This window comes from Lolium rigidum, chromosome 5, assembly GCF_022539505.1.
Source record: "Lolium rigidum isolate FL_2022 chromosome 5, APGP_CSIRO_Lrig_0.1, whole genome shotgun sequence".
Taxonomy (NCBI): Eukaryota; Viridiplantae; Streptophyta; class Magnoliopsida; order Poales; family Poaceae; genus Lolium; species Lolium rigidum.
In genome coordinates this window covers 143,722,662-143,736,642 of record NC_061512.1, presented here as the reverse complement: position 1 = coordinate 143,736,642, position 13,981 = coordinate 143,722,662, and the positions used below count along the sequence as shown (strand labels likewise).

At 47.2% G+C, this 13,981-nt stretch overlaps 1 protein-coding gene across 1 annotated transcript; it reads left to right on the top strand.

The window, feature by feature from the left end:
* Window positions 1–11,655: 11,655 nt before the first annotated feature.
* Window positions 11,656–13,755, top strand: LOC124653392 (heme chaperone HemW-like). Its single transcript, XM_047192454.1, has 2 exons — window positions 11,656–12,437; window positions 12,942–13,755. The coding sequence occupies exons 1-2, from the start codon at window positions 11,665–11,667 to the stop codon at window positions 13,564–13,566; spliced, it is 1,398 nt and encodes a 465-aa protein (XP_047048410.1). The 5' UTR covers window positions 11,656–11,664; the 3' UTR covers window positions 13,567–13,755.
* Window positions 13,756–13,981: the final 226 nt, after the last annotated feature.

Sequence of the window (13,981 nt, the reverse complement as noted above, 5' to 3'; positions counted from 1 at the left end):
AAAATGAAGTGGTTTTGGTAAAAATCAAATTGGGTATGATCTTAAGTCTGATTCGAAGTTGCTACTTTGCATGCTTATAATAAGCAATTGAAGCAGAATTTGTATGGATGGTCAACACCAAATGTGATCACCTTGATGTGCTCTTGGATGAGGAGAAAAGAATTGAGAAAGTTTAGTTTAGAATTTGCTTAATACAGGGGCTCAAAGTAGGCATCATGTTAAAATTGTCACATATGACCATTATCATATGTGACTTGGTTTTTGATTTTCTTTTTATTTGTTTTGCTTTTCTTTGACTCAAATGTTATTATTTTAAGTTTAGTAATGTTTTCAAACCATTTATACCAATTAAACATGGCATAGGTTAAGATTTGGAAAAGTGGCCATAAGCTCACATATGCTTTTTCTTTTATTTTATTTTTCTTTTGCTTTGTTTCTTTTTGACTCCAAAGAGCAAGGTTTAGGGTTTAGGAACCTTTCCAAACACTTCACACAACAATCATGGCAAAAGCACAACATACATGCATGATCCTAATAGAAAGATTTTGAAATAGGCAAGTTTTTGTTAACCCTAAAAATTGGATAAATGGAAATTGATTTTTCTTTGTTTTGAAATTTTGGGGTGTTACAACATCTTATTTGGATTTTCACTCCAATGGGTATGCCTAGAGAACCTTGTGTTTCCAACCCCATGTCTATGCTCATCTCATCATCATCTGTCTATCTATATGTACATGTCATCATCTAAGCATTCACACACAATTGCACAAAGAATAGGGGCAAAACGAGACAAAACGTGGCAAAATAGCTGGGCCGGTCGGTGGCCCGGTCGGACCGGCCTCTGTGCCAGACCATCCAGTCCCCGACCCGGTCGACCGGACCGTGCGCCGTTCGGGCGGCTGGTTAAGTGGGGAGGAAGTTACCCCTTGGGGGTCTTCTTCCTCACTTCCCCCTTCCACCACAAACACCATGGCCGCCGCCTCCATCATCCCCACCTCTCCCTAGGGCCTTCCCACCACTAGAATCCTCCCAAACTTAACCAAATCATAGATCGGGACTCTTGAATCATCTCCACCAAGGGATTTAGTCCCTCTCAAGCTACATTTGGAGATCTTGAGGATTTGGCTCTCAAGCCCTCCCTAGGTGATCTCTTTGTTCCCTTGAGCAAGGAGGACCATGTCTTCGGGTAAATCCCTCTCCCTTTCCCTTTATCTCTATGTCCTCCTCACCCATTGCATATTCTTGAGGAAGAGTTGAGAAAAATCTAGGGTTAGCGTTAGGGTTTGTAAGTTCTCATGCCATTAGAGTGTCTCACACCACTATGCACATATTCCACTCTATTGCTATAGTATAAGTTCAAGTTTATGAGTTTTTGGACGTTTTTGTGATTGAAATTCTGGGCAAATCTCACAAATCACCAGGACCCGGCCCCTGGCCCGGTCAACCGGCCGCTCAACCGACCGGTCCGGCGCGTGGCCCGGTCAACCGGATGGCAGACCGGCCCATCCGGTCGCTTGTCCGGTTGGACCGGACCGTACGCCGGATCGCCTAGTTCTTCGCACAACTTCATCAAAACACTTGAATATATGCTATGCTCTTTGGCCTTCCTATTTCCTGATGACATGTACACTTACCCCACTACTATCCTCGCTCTATTTGTTGATTCACAGGTGATTCGAGTAGTGATGACCGTGGCACTGTTGCCAAGAGAGGAAGGCCTACGAGGCCTCCAGGATGTCGTTATAGCGGTCGCGTGCCTTCTAAAGCACCTTAGACGGGCAGCTCCGCTGGGGGAAGAAGCAATTCAGTTGCCAATAGGAGGAAAGATAAATAGGCAGCACAAGATGATGATCTTATTGAGAGACTGCCAACGTTTAATGTTGGCACAATACATGTTGGTGCCTGGAGAAGACTTCGAGAGGACAACCCCTATCGCTTCGAGGAACCCACTTACACCATGGAGATAAGTTTTTCTGGACCAACACCCAACAGTTATTGTGGGATGATTACTATAACACTCAAGAGTGCATGAGGAACGGTACTATTGTGATGCCCAAGGCCATCAACAAGGATGTTCTTACAATGCATCAAGCCACCAAGTATCGCTTTGTGGTTGATACCTTGCAAAGGATGGGGCTGTTTGATCTTATGTGCTTGACGCCTGATGATGGGTGCTATTGTCCAATCCTTGTGAGGCAATTTCACTGCACTGTGTTCTTTCATGATGACCCCGCTCGCCATATGACTTGGATGACAGGACAAGCAAAATATACTTACAACTATCTTGATTTCTGCAAAGCCACGGGGTTTGGTGGTGGCCGTGCTCACGGTTTCAAGATACACTCTCAGAACACGTTCACCAAAGGGGACATTTCCTTCTGCTATCCTCCATAACCCACAGTTGGTCCTCCCACTATCTCTGGCATGTATTACTCCTACCTTGTACTTGCCAAGCTATTCCGTGATAACCTCATCAGCAAGTCCGGAGATTCAAGTGAATGCCGTGCATACCATCTGAACTTGATGTACTACTGCCGTCCTGAAAACCAGAAGACCATTGATGGATGTGATCTCCTCTACTGTGAACTGAGGCGCTCTGTTTGCGAAAGGATGACTCCAAATTATGCTCAGTACGTTCAGCTGCTCATCAATAAGGTTGTGCCAACACCTTACAATAAGAAAGATCAACGGGTCAAGATGGCAGCCTTCAACATGCCTAAACAAGGAGATAGACCGGAAATCCCTGCCATGATGCCTTCTGAGCGCCGGTCCAAGGAAAGACATGACCCTGCTAGCTCCAGCTACTCTAGGCGCCCCCAGCGTGGTGCCTCACGGTTCTTCACCAGCTTGTGGCAGATGTGCAAAAATACCAATGATGTTGCACATCAAAGCCTTGCCTTGAACCAGGAAACTCGGAGGTGCCAAAATGACTTCATGGCTGCCAGAAACACCCCTGTTCCTCCCCTGGACCTGAGATGGAGCCTGTGCATGCACCTTCTTGGGAGATGCCTCCTTTTACTGATGAGATGCTTCAGAATTTTGATCTCTCCATGTTCGCTCACGGTGGTCTTCCTCCTCGATCTGCTCATGACCCTGAGACTTCTGGACATAGAAACAATGATGATGAAGACGAGGACCAGTCCAATGAAGATGATGATGAAGAGGATGATGATGATGATGATGGTGATGGCAGCTCTCCACCCGCAGGGACCGAGTTCTATTGATGGGAGCGCTAGCATCCCTTCTCTTATCTTCGCCTTTTTGGTGTTCCAATGCCAAAGGGGGAGAAGAGAGTAGAGTCACGGGGTTCCTTGGTTGCACAAGCCATGCTTGACATTTTATTTGCTTCTTATTTGGCTTGTGCTTATTGTTTGCTTTTTCATTCCAAGAACCATTTGCTACTTTAAATAATTCGTGTATGGACATGTACTTGTATGCTTAATCTCTATGTTAGGATGATTATGTGTTATGCTTATATATCTTGATATGCACATGTCCATACCATGCTTGTTTTCTAAAGATATTGGGGGAGCTTCTCATATTCCACAAATGGTGCACTTTGCATTCAAACGCAAATTCTCCAAGTGCACACATTATGGGGGAGCTATCCCAATATCTCATATGGAATCAAGGTTTAAAACTTATCATAATATCTATATGTGACTCTAGCTCGGTTTGTCATCGTATACCAAAAAGGGGGAGATTGTAAGGGTATTTTACCCTTATCCATTATTTTGGTAACTATGACACCGTGCTAGAGTATTTGGTGTAATACATGTCTACAAGATGATTCCCAGGTATTAGCCAAAGAGGTATAATGGTGTATCAATGGAACAAGAAGGCAATGGGAGACCCCCCACTTCGATGAAAAATCAACAAGGGTGTTTCAGCCTCGGTCGGTCAGTAGCCCGGTCATACCGGCCCTGGCACCGGCCAGCCCGGCGCAGACCGGCCCCAGGACCGGTGCCAACCGGACGATGTTCAGTAAGCCCGGAGAGGTGGTCCGGTCAGGGTCCGGTCGAAGACCCGGTTTGGACCGGCCGATCCGGTCCCAGGCCCGGTCGGACCGGGTGCTGGGCCGGGCGCCCCGGCGCCAACCGGCCCCCACGCCGGTGCCAGCCGGACGATGTCCAGTATGCCAAAGAAGCCACCCGGTCAGGATCCGGCCCCAGATCCGGTTTGGACCGGCCGGTCCGGTCCCTGGCTTGGTCTGACCGGCCCCTGCGCCGGCCTGTCCGGCGCCAGGCCCGGTTGACCGGGTTTCTCGAGGAATCTGCTGATGTGGCAAGTGAGCAATGGCCAGAATTCAAGTGACACTATATATACCCCTTCTTCTACCTCTGAAGGGGTAGGCACTACACTACAAGCTGTTCTTGAGCTCTCTCTCATACTCCATTGTTAGAAACACCAAAAGCCTCAGATCTCCCTCCTCCTCCACCCAAACTCAAATCCCTCCGGGGAAACGATAGAGGAGGACCCGATCTACCGTTCTACCAAGCCAAATCTCATTCCCCCTTGTATTCATCAAGAAGCTTGCTCTCTAGGATTCCTTGGAAATCCTAGGTGGGCAAGAGTGGTCCGGAAGCATCCGGGCTGTGGATTTGCTCCTGACAAGATTGTGAAGGTTTGGAGGCTACCTCAAAGTCTACCACAAGTGAGTGAGCTATTCCTTCGTGGGATAGGCTCCAAAGAATAGGGTGAGCCTTCGTGGCATGGGGAATCCTTCGTGGGACCACCACCCTCCAAACGTGACGTACCTTCTTGCAAAGCAAGGGAACACGGGAATAAACCCTCGTCTCCGCGTGCTATCGGTTATCTATAACCGAACTCCTTACTTGTGATATAACTGCCTGTGAGAGCCTTCGTGCTCGAGTTACTTATATCCTCATATAGGTTGTCTCACCTAGTTTGCATTAGGCTCACCTTTATATTCCGCAAAGCCTAATATTGCAAAGAAAGAATTAAAATATGTAGAAACCTATTCACCCCCTCTAGGTTTACCATCTCTGGACTTTCAAGTGGCCTCAGATGATTTACTCTAGGGAATGATCTTCTAAGTAAATGGTTATGTAGTAATTTAAGTTTTATGTGTAGTGTTGGAGATAATAGACTCAATATTTTGCTCTCAAAGAAAATTGACAATTGAAATTGATATTTTAAGGTTTTGAGATACATGCCAAAGGTGAAGAACATAAAAAACTAGTGAAATACTCCATACCCATTTTGATCCCCTCTCATATAAAGCTAAACATGTCTAGCTCCCGTTGCACAACTCTCAAAATGAGAGAAGAAAAGAAAGAAATATGTGCAATGAGAAAGTAGATATGTACGCAATTGTGAGAAGAAATAGAAGTGACCATTCAAAATTCAAGATCCAACGCAGATGTGTAAAGTCCAAAATGAATGTTCCAGATCTTTTGGCATGGTCTCGTTAATAAGAAATAGATGTTCTCTTGGTTCAACACCTAAAATTTTACAATTTTAAGATCCTTGATTTGATAACATGAGTGAGTAGAATTGAATATCCTTATTTCTATTTATGCTTGAAAACTATGTGTGCCACCACCATTGGAAAATGAAAAAGATATGGACAAATAAAGTGCAATAAGGGAAGCATAAGTTTTCTTGCAAGATAGATTTGACTTTGACATGGGACATAAAAGTCTCGACGAATCTCTATACATATAATTGATCTTGTGATGCCTTGTATAAATATAAACTATATTATTTCGAGCTTGCATAAAAATAAGGATATGGGGCATCAACTTTCATTGGTAAAGCTAGATGAAAGCATGAGTTTATAAAACCCTATTATTACTCGGGACGAGAAAGGGTTTAGCTATGGGGATGTTGATGAGTCCAAAAAGCGGCATGTTTTTCATTACATAAACATATACCTTTTGTCTCATCACATGTTCTATCTAGCTTTGACTATCTCCTAAATGTATGTTTACAAGTAGTGCTTCATTTTCATGAGAGATTTGCATAACTAGTTTTAGTAGGATTTTATCACTCCTTGTCTTTGATGTGTGTGTAGGTATTCTGAATGTTTATGGTCAAAGCACAAGGAAAGGAGCCAAAGGGAGGCAATATGGAGGAGTTACATGATCCATGACTTAGCCATTTAATGGTTGGAAAGAAGTCAAATGTTCCATCACAGGATAATAGCGATCCAATACCATGGTCATGTTGCTCTCGTCAATACGAATCCAACGAGACAAAGAACACCTAAATCGGAGTTTGTACAAAAAAGGCAGCCACAATATCGAAGGAGGGCATAACACTTAACGGGCACTAGTACGGTTGTGATGACCCTACCATGCACCCGTACCACGGGTTCTGGGTCGAGAAAAAGCCCAGAACTGCGGTGCTCTATGGATTTTGTTCCGGTTTGTTGCTGGACTTTTCTTAGGTGCTAAGTTCGGTTGGGGGGCTATTGGAGGCCCCTTCTCGATCTATATAAAGGAGGGGAGAGCCACCACAAGATCCAATATCCATCACCACTCTGCACGGCGAAGCCCTGCCGTATATCATCATCACCACCATCGTACCGTTGAAGGAAGAGAAGAAGGCTTGGGACAAGGAGGCCTCGACATCAGTGCCATCACCATCTCCGCGATCATCACCAATCCCGCCATCCATAACATTATAATTCAAACTCTATCGTGGATCTCATAAATGTATCATATTTATCCATCCATGTACATTCATATGTGATACGTACATTTTGCATCATCATTATTGCTACATATATGATTAGTTTTCATTTTTATATTCCATCATATATCGTTTTTATGCATTTTTAGTTGATATCCGGAACTTTCCTACAAAGTCCACTCCATTGGTATTTGATTCCCTGGAGGCAGAAAACCCCTTTTTCGTATTTTATTTGTTTTAGGGCTTTCTGGATCGCTAAAAATCAAGGCAAAAATACCTAATCAGTTTTTCACCTGGAGAAGGACCGTGAGCAAAAGAACCACGCAAGAGGGGCCATGAGGTGCAAACGAGTACAGGTGACGCGCCCTACCTAGTTGGGCGCGCCACCCACCCTCGTTCGCACCTCGGGCATCGTCTCAGGCCCCCCTTTATACCAGAGGCTCCGTTTCGCCAAAAGCTAAGTCATATTTTTCCGAGATTTATTGAGGCAGCAGCGGAGGCAAAAGTCCTCTCCTACTCCGGGAGAGGGCAGATCCTGCTACACCGGTGCCTCCGGTGAAGGGGAAATCGATGCCATCGATATCCCCACTCATCCTTGGCTTAGGAGAAGGTATCTCCATCAACATATTCACCAACACCATCATCACCACCATCTCCATCTACGAGATCAACATCACCCGCTAATAGTTTGTGTTGAATTAAACCCCAGATATTGTCTCTAGTGCTATACCATGTTTGTGATTGGTACTTTGTCATTATTTGGTGGGGGATTATATATTCAGATTGTGTTATGATCATTATGCCTCTGGTCCATATCATGTTTGACATTTTTGAGTAGTTCCTCACATTCCTGAGGGCATAGGATGATCTGGCTATGATTCTATATGATGTGCAATGAGTATTTCGTCAAGTTTTCTATCTTTTATGTTGTTTTATGATGGTTTTATGCCAACTTAGACTACATAGTACTTCACCTATATGGGCTCATAGGGCTGCACTTTAATGTAATGCATTAGTGTTGGAAGATATGGACTGACAGAAACCGTTTTTCAATACTATGGGTTGCATTAGATGTGTTTATGTTGGGGACCAATGATCTTATTGCCATGGTGGGACATTTATATCTTAATGATTCCTATACTTGCGCATGAAAATAGCTCTAGGACCCATCATAAGGGGTGTGTTTTCACATATCTATGGCTTCACCTAATTTCGGCTCCACCCCTAATTTTGAATAAAGCTTAACAAAATATTTACCATGTTGTGTACAACTCAGATGCTAGTAAATCCACGCCACCCTCGGGAACTTTAGTCTCATATAAGCACACACACACACACACACTTGAGCTTGTCCTCTTGCTGCATAGAGGATTGTGCTTTTCTCTCATCGAGAGCATTTACTTATTTGCTATTTACTTTTTGTACCTTTATTTTTATTGCAAACTATACACCGAAAAACACCAAAACTGTTACTTTATTATTACTGATTTCTTGCGATATCGCTAACCAATACCTTCAGCTCCTCGTGGCTTCGACAATATTTCTTATTGAAAAGTACTACAATTGATCTCCTGCACTTGGGAGGCATCAAGACACTTTTCTGGCGCCGTTGTCGGGGAACGTAGTGCTATTGGTAAGTGGTTTGGTAAGGAAGCTTTTATTTGCTATTCACTATTTGTCTCATCATGGGTATGTCTAGCCGTGAAGAGATGCGTTTCGCCCCCTTCTTCGCTGTCGACTTGCCTAGTGGCTTTCCTGCCAACTTGTCGGCCGCCTTCTTGGGGTTTTCGATGGCATGTCTACGAGTGGCAGCGGCGGTCTGGGTGGGAGGGATCAACAACGGGAAGGAGAGATGAAAGGAACTGTGGGAGAGAGGGTAATGGCGGAAGAAATGAAATTTCTTTGTGAGGATGACACGGCTAGCCCGCCACTCGTCGTGTAGCTTTTAGTTGCGTCCAACGCCCCCGCAACATCCCCTGTGTTGCGGGGATGGCCTCAAAACGCCGAATAATATGTTGGACCACGTCGGATAAAAAACTTGAAAACGCGTGGGCTGAATGCGGTCAAACATCCATCGCGCCCTGAGTCTCTTAGGGCACGTTTGTTAGGCTGGGTTGGAATCCTGCACCACTGGCGCAGTGAGATGGGCGCACCTGCGCGTCGCGAATGGACCACGGGCCAGATTCGGCCCAAAGTTTGGTCTCCTGTGTTGCATCAGTGCGTACATAAGTGCAGGTTATTTGGATGCCTGGAAAAGGTGTCCCAACTTTGTTTAGCCACAACACATGTGTTTGGTTGCCATTTTGGGCACTCAGGCTGTGCTTCTCCTCACCACATTCAAATATGGTGACCTTACTATCACATAACGGCACACAAGATGATCATAAGCACATCACACAGTTATATACACATGGAACATAGTACTTAGTACCTAATCCTAGCGTCAGAGTGGTAAGGCACCTACTTAAACCCGGGGGCAGACAACCCAGGTCCAAAAGCAATGATCAACAACCTCTAGAGGCCAACATTACAGGCACATATGCAAAAAACAGTGTTTAATAGCCTCCTCATGACAGTACAACAACTAACATCTTGACAGCAGCAGAGACAGAGATCAAGCACATAACTTTAATGGCGAGGATTAGCATAAGGGCCCTCGCGATGCCTCCTGCAGTTGTAGGGCGGCACATCTGAAGATGCTGGAGCAGGAACTCTCCTTCCTGAAGATGTCGACCTTGAAGCCGTCGTCCTTAGGGGTTAAGACGACCGTGTTGTCGATGTGGAGGTAAGCCCTGGCGACGAACTCGCACTAGGACTTGATGAAGCCGACGCGCTCGACCCTCCACTGCAGCTGCACCTTCCACTCACAGCACTCGCCCATGTACAAGGCCACCTTCACCGGCGGGCCATTGTTCTTCAGCTTGTACTTGCTGATCAGGTGCTGCTCCATGTAGGGCGGCACAGCGAGGGCATGGAGGTCCTAGTTCTCGAGCTGCACGAAGAACACCGACACCTGCTTCCTGGTACCGTGCCCCAGGTCAGTAGGACGGCCGGCGTGAACCCTTAGCACGGTGATCTGCCGGTGGGCTTCCATGAATCCTTCATTGGGGTCACGAAGCTGCACCCGGACAGCTATGTCCCTTGCCTCCCCTATGGGCCCTTCCGGGAAGGTTTCCAGGAAGAGCTAGTTCTGCAGATGGAATGAGAATGACAACAATTAGCGATACTTGCATTGGTGAGATCCAATGGCAATGACAAGCTCAAGATCATCACAGCCATGACAATGTCAACATCATCATGGACATGACAATGTCAACATCATCATGACCATGACAAGCTCAAGGTCCATTATGGCCATGACAATGTCAATTCCATCATGGAGCTTGACAAGCTCAAGCTCCATTATGGCCATGACAATGTCATGTCCATTGACATTGTCCATCATGCCAATGTGAATCTCAAGATGACCCTACTCATCATTGACATGGTTATGCCAAAATGCAACGCACATTGGCATCAATCCTATCTACTTTGACATCAATCGGTTCTACATTCACATGAATCGGATCTACAATGTCATCAAACCGATCTACATTCACATCAATCAGATGAGGAACGGATGGAGAGTTCTTACGATGGGGTGGAGAGCAAGCGGGCCCGACGGAGGAGGGGGACGCGCACCGGCGCCGACATGTGGTCGAGGAGGTCGCACCCCAAATCCAGGTGGAGGTGGAGGCGGAGCAGTGGTCGGATGGCAGCGCGCCGGAGCCGCGGCCGGAAAGCGGGGCGCAGACGGAGCTGAAGGCTGCCGACGAGCACGGGGTCACCCGAATAGCGGCGGCGTGAAGCGTGGCGCGCCATTCAGAGCAGCCGAACGCAGTTGGCTACATGGCATCGGCGCGTGCATCGGGGTCGATGTGAACCCGGCGGGGGCTCCATCTCCCTGCTGGAGCCTAGTGCACCTGCCACCATTGCCGCCGCCCTCGCCGACGAAAACCCTAGGCAGGGGTAAAAAACCCCCGCCGAGGGATCCACCGAAGGAATCCCGGCTACCTGAAGAGAGGCGACGGCGGCGCTGCGCATTGCCATGCCGACGGGCCTGGTCTCTACCAGGGACGACCGATTCAACTCTGGTACTCGACCGACATCAATCTGCGCCGCCGAATCACGGCCGCTAGCATCGTACTCACGGACGATTCACAGGAGTAGTTCGTTTGACTTTGTCACTGTCGGGCAGATGGTGGGATCCATAGGCGTTGGGGCGGAGGGAGGCGAGGAGGCCATGGGCGACGGTTGATGCGACAACGCCTAGTGTGTCAGTGAGAGTTGAATGGAGAGATACAAAGAGGGAACCGGTGACTGGAAGTGGGGAGCGAGGGCCAAGACAACGTAGTGTCTCCCGCGCTTCTCCACGCGTGCAACCGTTTTACGAGTTCTGGAAATTGCCGATTCGGAAGTTCCTCCAGGGCTAGCAGCCTACAACGCGGAGAGCTTCTAGGCAACCAAATAGTCCAAAATCTTCTAAACCGATGCGAGCTAGGGGCTACCGGCCTACCAAAGGCGGCCTTAGAAAACGGTTTAAGGCACATACAATGGGATGATGTTGTCCTTACGCTTGCCACGTCAGATTTTTGCTTAGTTGGAGGAGAGAGAATGAAGGGAGAGAAGGTTGTCTTCCCTTAGCTAAGGGACGATCTCGCTATTTTCTCCATTGTACAACTTGTTTTCCCTTAGTCACATTATTTTGTACTAAAAATAATTAATTATTATTTATCAAAGATAATAATAAAATGTGATGCATTGTACCGATTATACTCGCTAGATGATATGAAATGCTAAGAAAAGAGTGCCCTTTCCTACCAATGCTGCGGCTGGAGTATTAGCCCGAATCAGACGGCACGGCAGCAAGTCCACCACGCCCACTTGCTCCAATAATCGTCCACCCGTAGGTACATCATAGGCTGTGTCCACCCGGAGCCGCAGAGCCGCAGAGGCCACTGGTCAGTTATGCTAAGATCAGCCTTCCCGCTCGTCTTCCAATTCCCACACAGGAGGAAACCGCCCCCAATCCCTCCGCGCCCACCACCTGTTCGTCGGTATGCCTCTCCCGCCGCCGCCTTCCCTCCGCTCCCTCCAGCTTCCGCCTACGTCCACCTCCCCTTCTGCCGCAAGCGCTGCCACTACTGCGACTTCCCCATCGTCGCGCTCGGCTCCTCCTCCCCCTTCCCCCGCGGCGACGGCGATGGCGACGACCCCAGGATCTCGGACTATGTCCGCCTCCTCCTCCGTGAGGTCGCCGCCACGCGGCCCGTGTCCGATGACGGCGTGCCCCTCGAGACCATCTTCTTCGGCGGCGGCACGCCGTCGCTGGTCCCGCCGAAGCTCGTCGCCGCGGTACTCGACGCGCTGCGCGCCAACTTCGGCCTGTCCGCGTGCCCGGAGGTGTCCATCGAGATGGACCCCGGCACGTTTGACGCCGCTAAGCTGAGGGATCTGGTGGGCGTGGGCGTCAACCGGGTGTCGCTCGGGGTGCAGGCGTTCCAGGAGGGCCTGCTTCGATCCTGCGGCCGCGCGCACGGCCTGCGGGAGGTGCACGAGGCCGTCGGGATTGTCACCGGCTGCGAGGGGCTTCAGAACTGGAGCATGGACCTCATCTCCTCGCTGCCCAACCAGACCCAGGACATGTGGGAGGAGAGCTTGAGGTGCACCATCGATGCCCGCCCAACGCATGTCTCCGTCTATGACCTGCAGATTGAGCAGGGCACCAAGTTTGGCCAAATGTGAGTTTATTCTGCTCATACTTATGTTTCATTGGTCCTGAATATATGTAGATTATTTTTTTTTTGCTTTGCCGTGTATTGCAGCCTCATGTTCTGATTGGGTTTCTGGTAGTTCAATCGATAGTGAATTTTAAAAGTTTCGCTAGAACCACCGGAATCACGTATTAGCTAAAAAAATCCTGTTTCAATCTGCACTTGTTTGTTTTTAGGTTCAGTCTGTTTCTCAAACTCATGATGGTGATAGCTGCAAATTTAACAGGCTTAACTGAATAAATTTTATATTTTACATCCAATTGTGAAGCTCACTTGATGATTTATGCATGGCCGTAGCCATCTTCTTCTCCAACGATGCTATATCCATGTATTCGTAACTTAGTTTTTTTTATTTCAAATGCACTTTTCGTATCAAACATCAACTGAGTCTTTTTTCCGGGGCCAAGGATCAAGTGATTCTCGTTGTCAATATGTGTCAGACTAATGCCAATCTCATATTAAATGTCGCAGGTATACACCTGGTGTCTTTCCTCTTCCAAATGAAACCGACTCTGCAAACTTCTACAAGATAGCTTCGAAACGACTTTCTGAAGCAGGATATCAACACTATGAGATCAGTAGCTACTGCAAGACTGGCTATGAGTGCAAGCACAATGTAACTTATTGGCAAAACCGGCCATTCTATGCGTTTGGTCTAGGATCAGCAAGCTACATCAATGGTGTCAGATTCTCTAGGCCCAGGAGAATGAAAGATTACGCAGACTGGGTTCAGAAGCTGGAAGATGGAACTTGGTGCCATGAGTCTAGCACCTCTGAGCTCAAGGATATGGCAATGGACTCCGTGATGCTATCACTAAGAACAGCTTCGGGGCTAGACTTGCATAGGTTCAGTAAATCATTTGGAAAGAATCTGACACTGTCATTGTGTACCATGTTTAGGCCATTTGTTGAGAGCGGACTTGTAATCGCCATGGATACAGAACGACAGGCGCTGCAACTTAGTGAGTTTGATGTGGATTTAGAAAACAAGGGTGACACTGGGAGCAGGGTTGCCTTCATCCGGCTGAGTGACCCAGATGGATTTTTATTGTCCAATGAGTTGATCTCGCTAGCTTTTGGGATTATTTCGCCATAACAGTGGTGGGCTTTTAATCGACAATTTCCTCTTTTACTTGTTTTATTTGAGCTGACCAAACTGACATGCACTGATATATAGACAAAAAACCATTTGCTGATCACCGAGATCCATAGTATGTTCATATCAGTGTAAATTGAAACTCATACTCCGTATTAGTTCTGAGACAACTATTACACTATATGCACTCATGATTATCTTGTACGTTGAGGTTGTGGTCAATTATCTTGTGTTACTGCTCTCTGTCCCTAGTTGAACCTTTTTTTGTCACAGTCTTTGCTAAGTTTTGGTTGCTAAATGTGCATGCCGCACATGTCACCGCCACAACACGAGCTTGCTGCTCATGTGTTGGTTGTGCCTCCATTCGGGCACGCGGTCTCTAATACAATTTTTGTTTACCTGGAATCCCCATTGC

Bases quoted from the DNA above. Each gene is read 5' to 3' on its own strand.
- LOC124653392 (XM_047192454.1), top strand. From the start codon at position 11,665: ATGCTAAGATCAGCCTTCCCGCTCGTCTTCCAATTCCCACACAGGAGG. The intron at 12,438-12,941 runs GTGAGTTTATTC...TAAATGTCGCAG, and splicing joins GGCACCAAGTTTGGCCAAAT to GTATACACCTGGTGTCTTTC.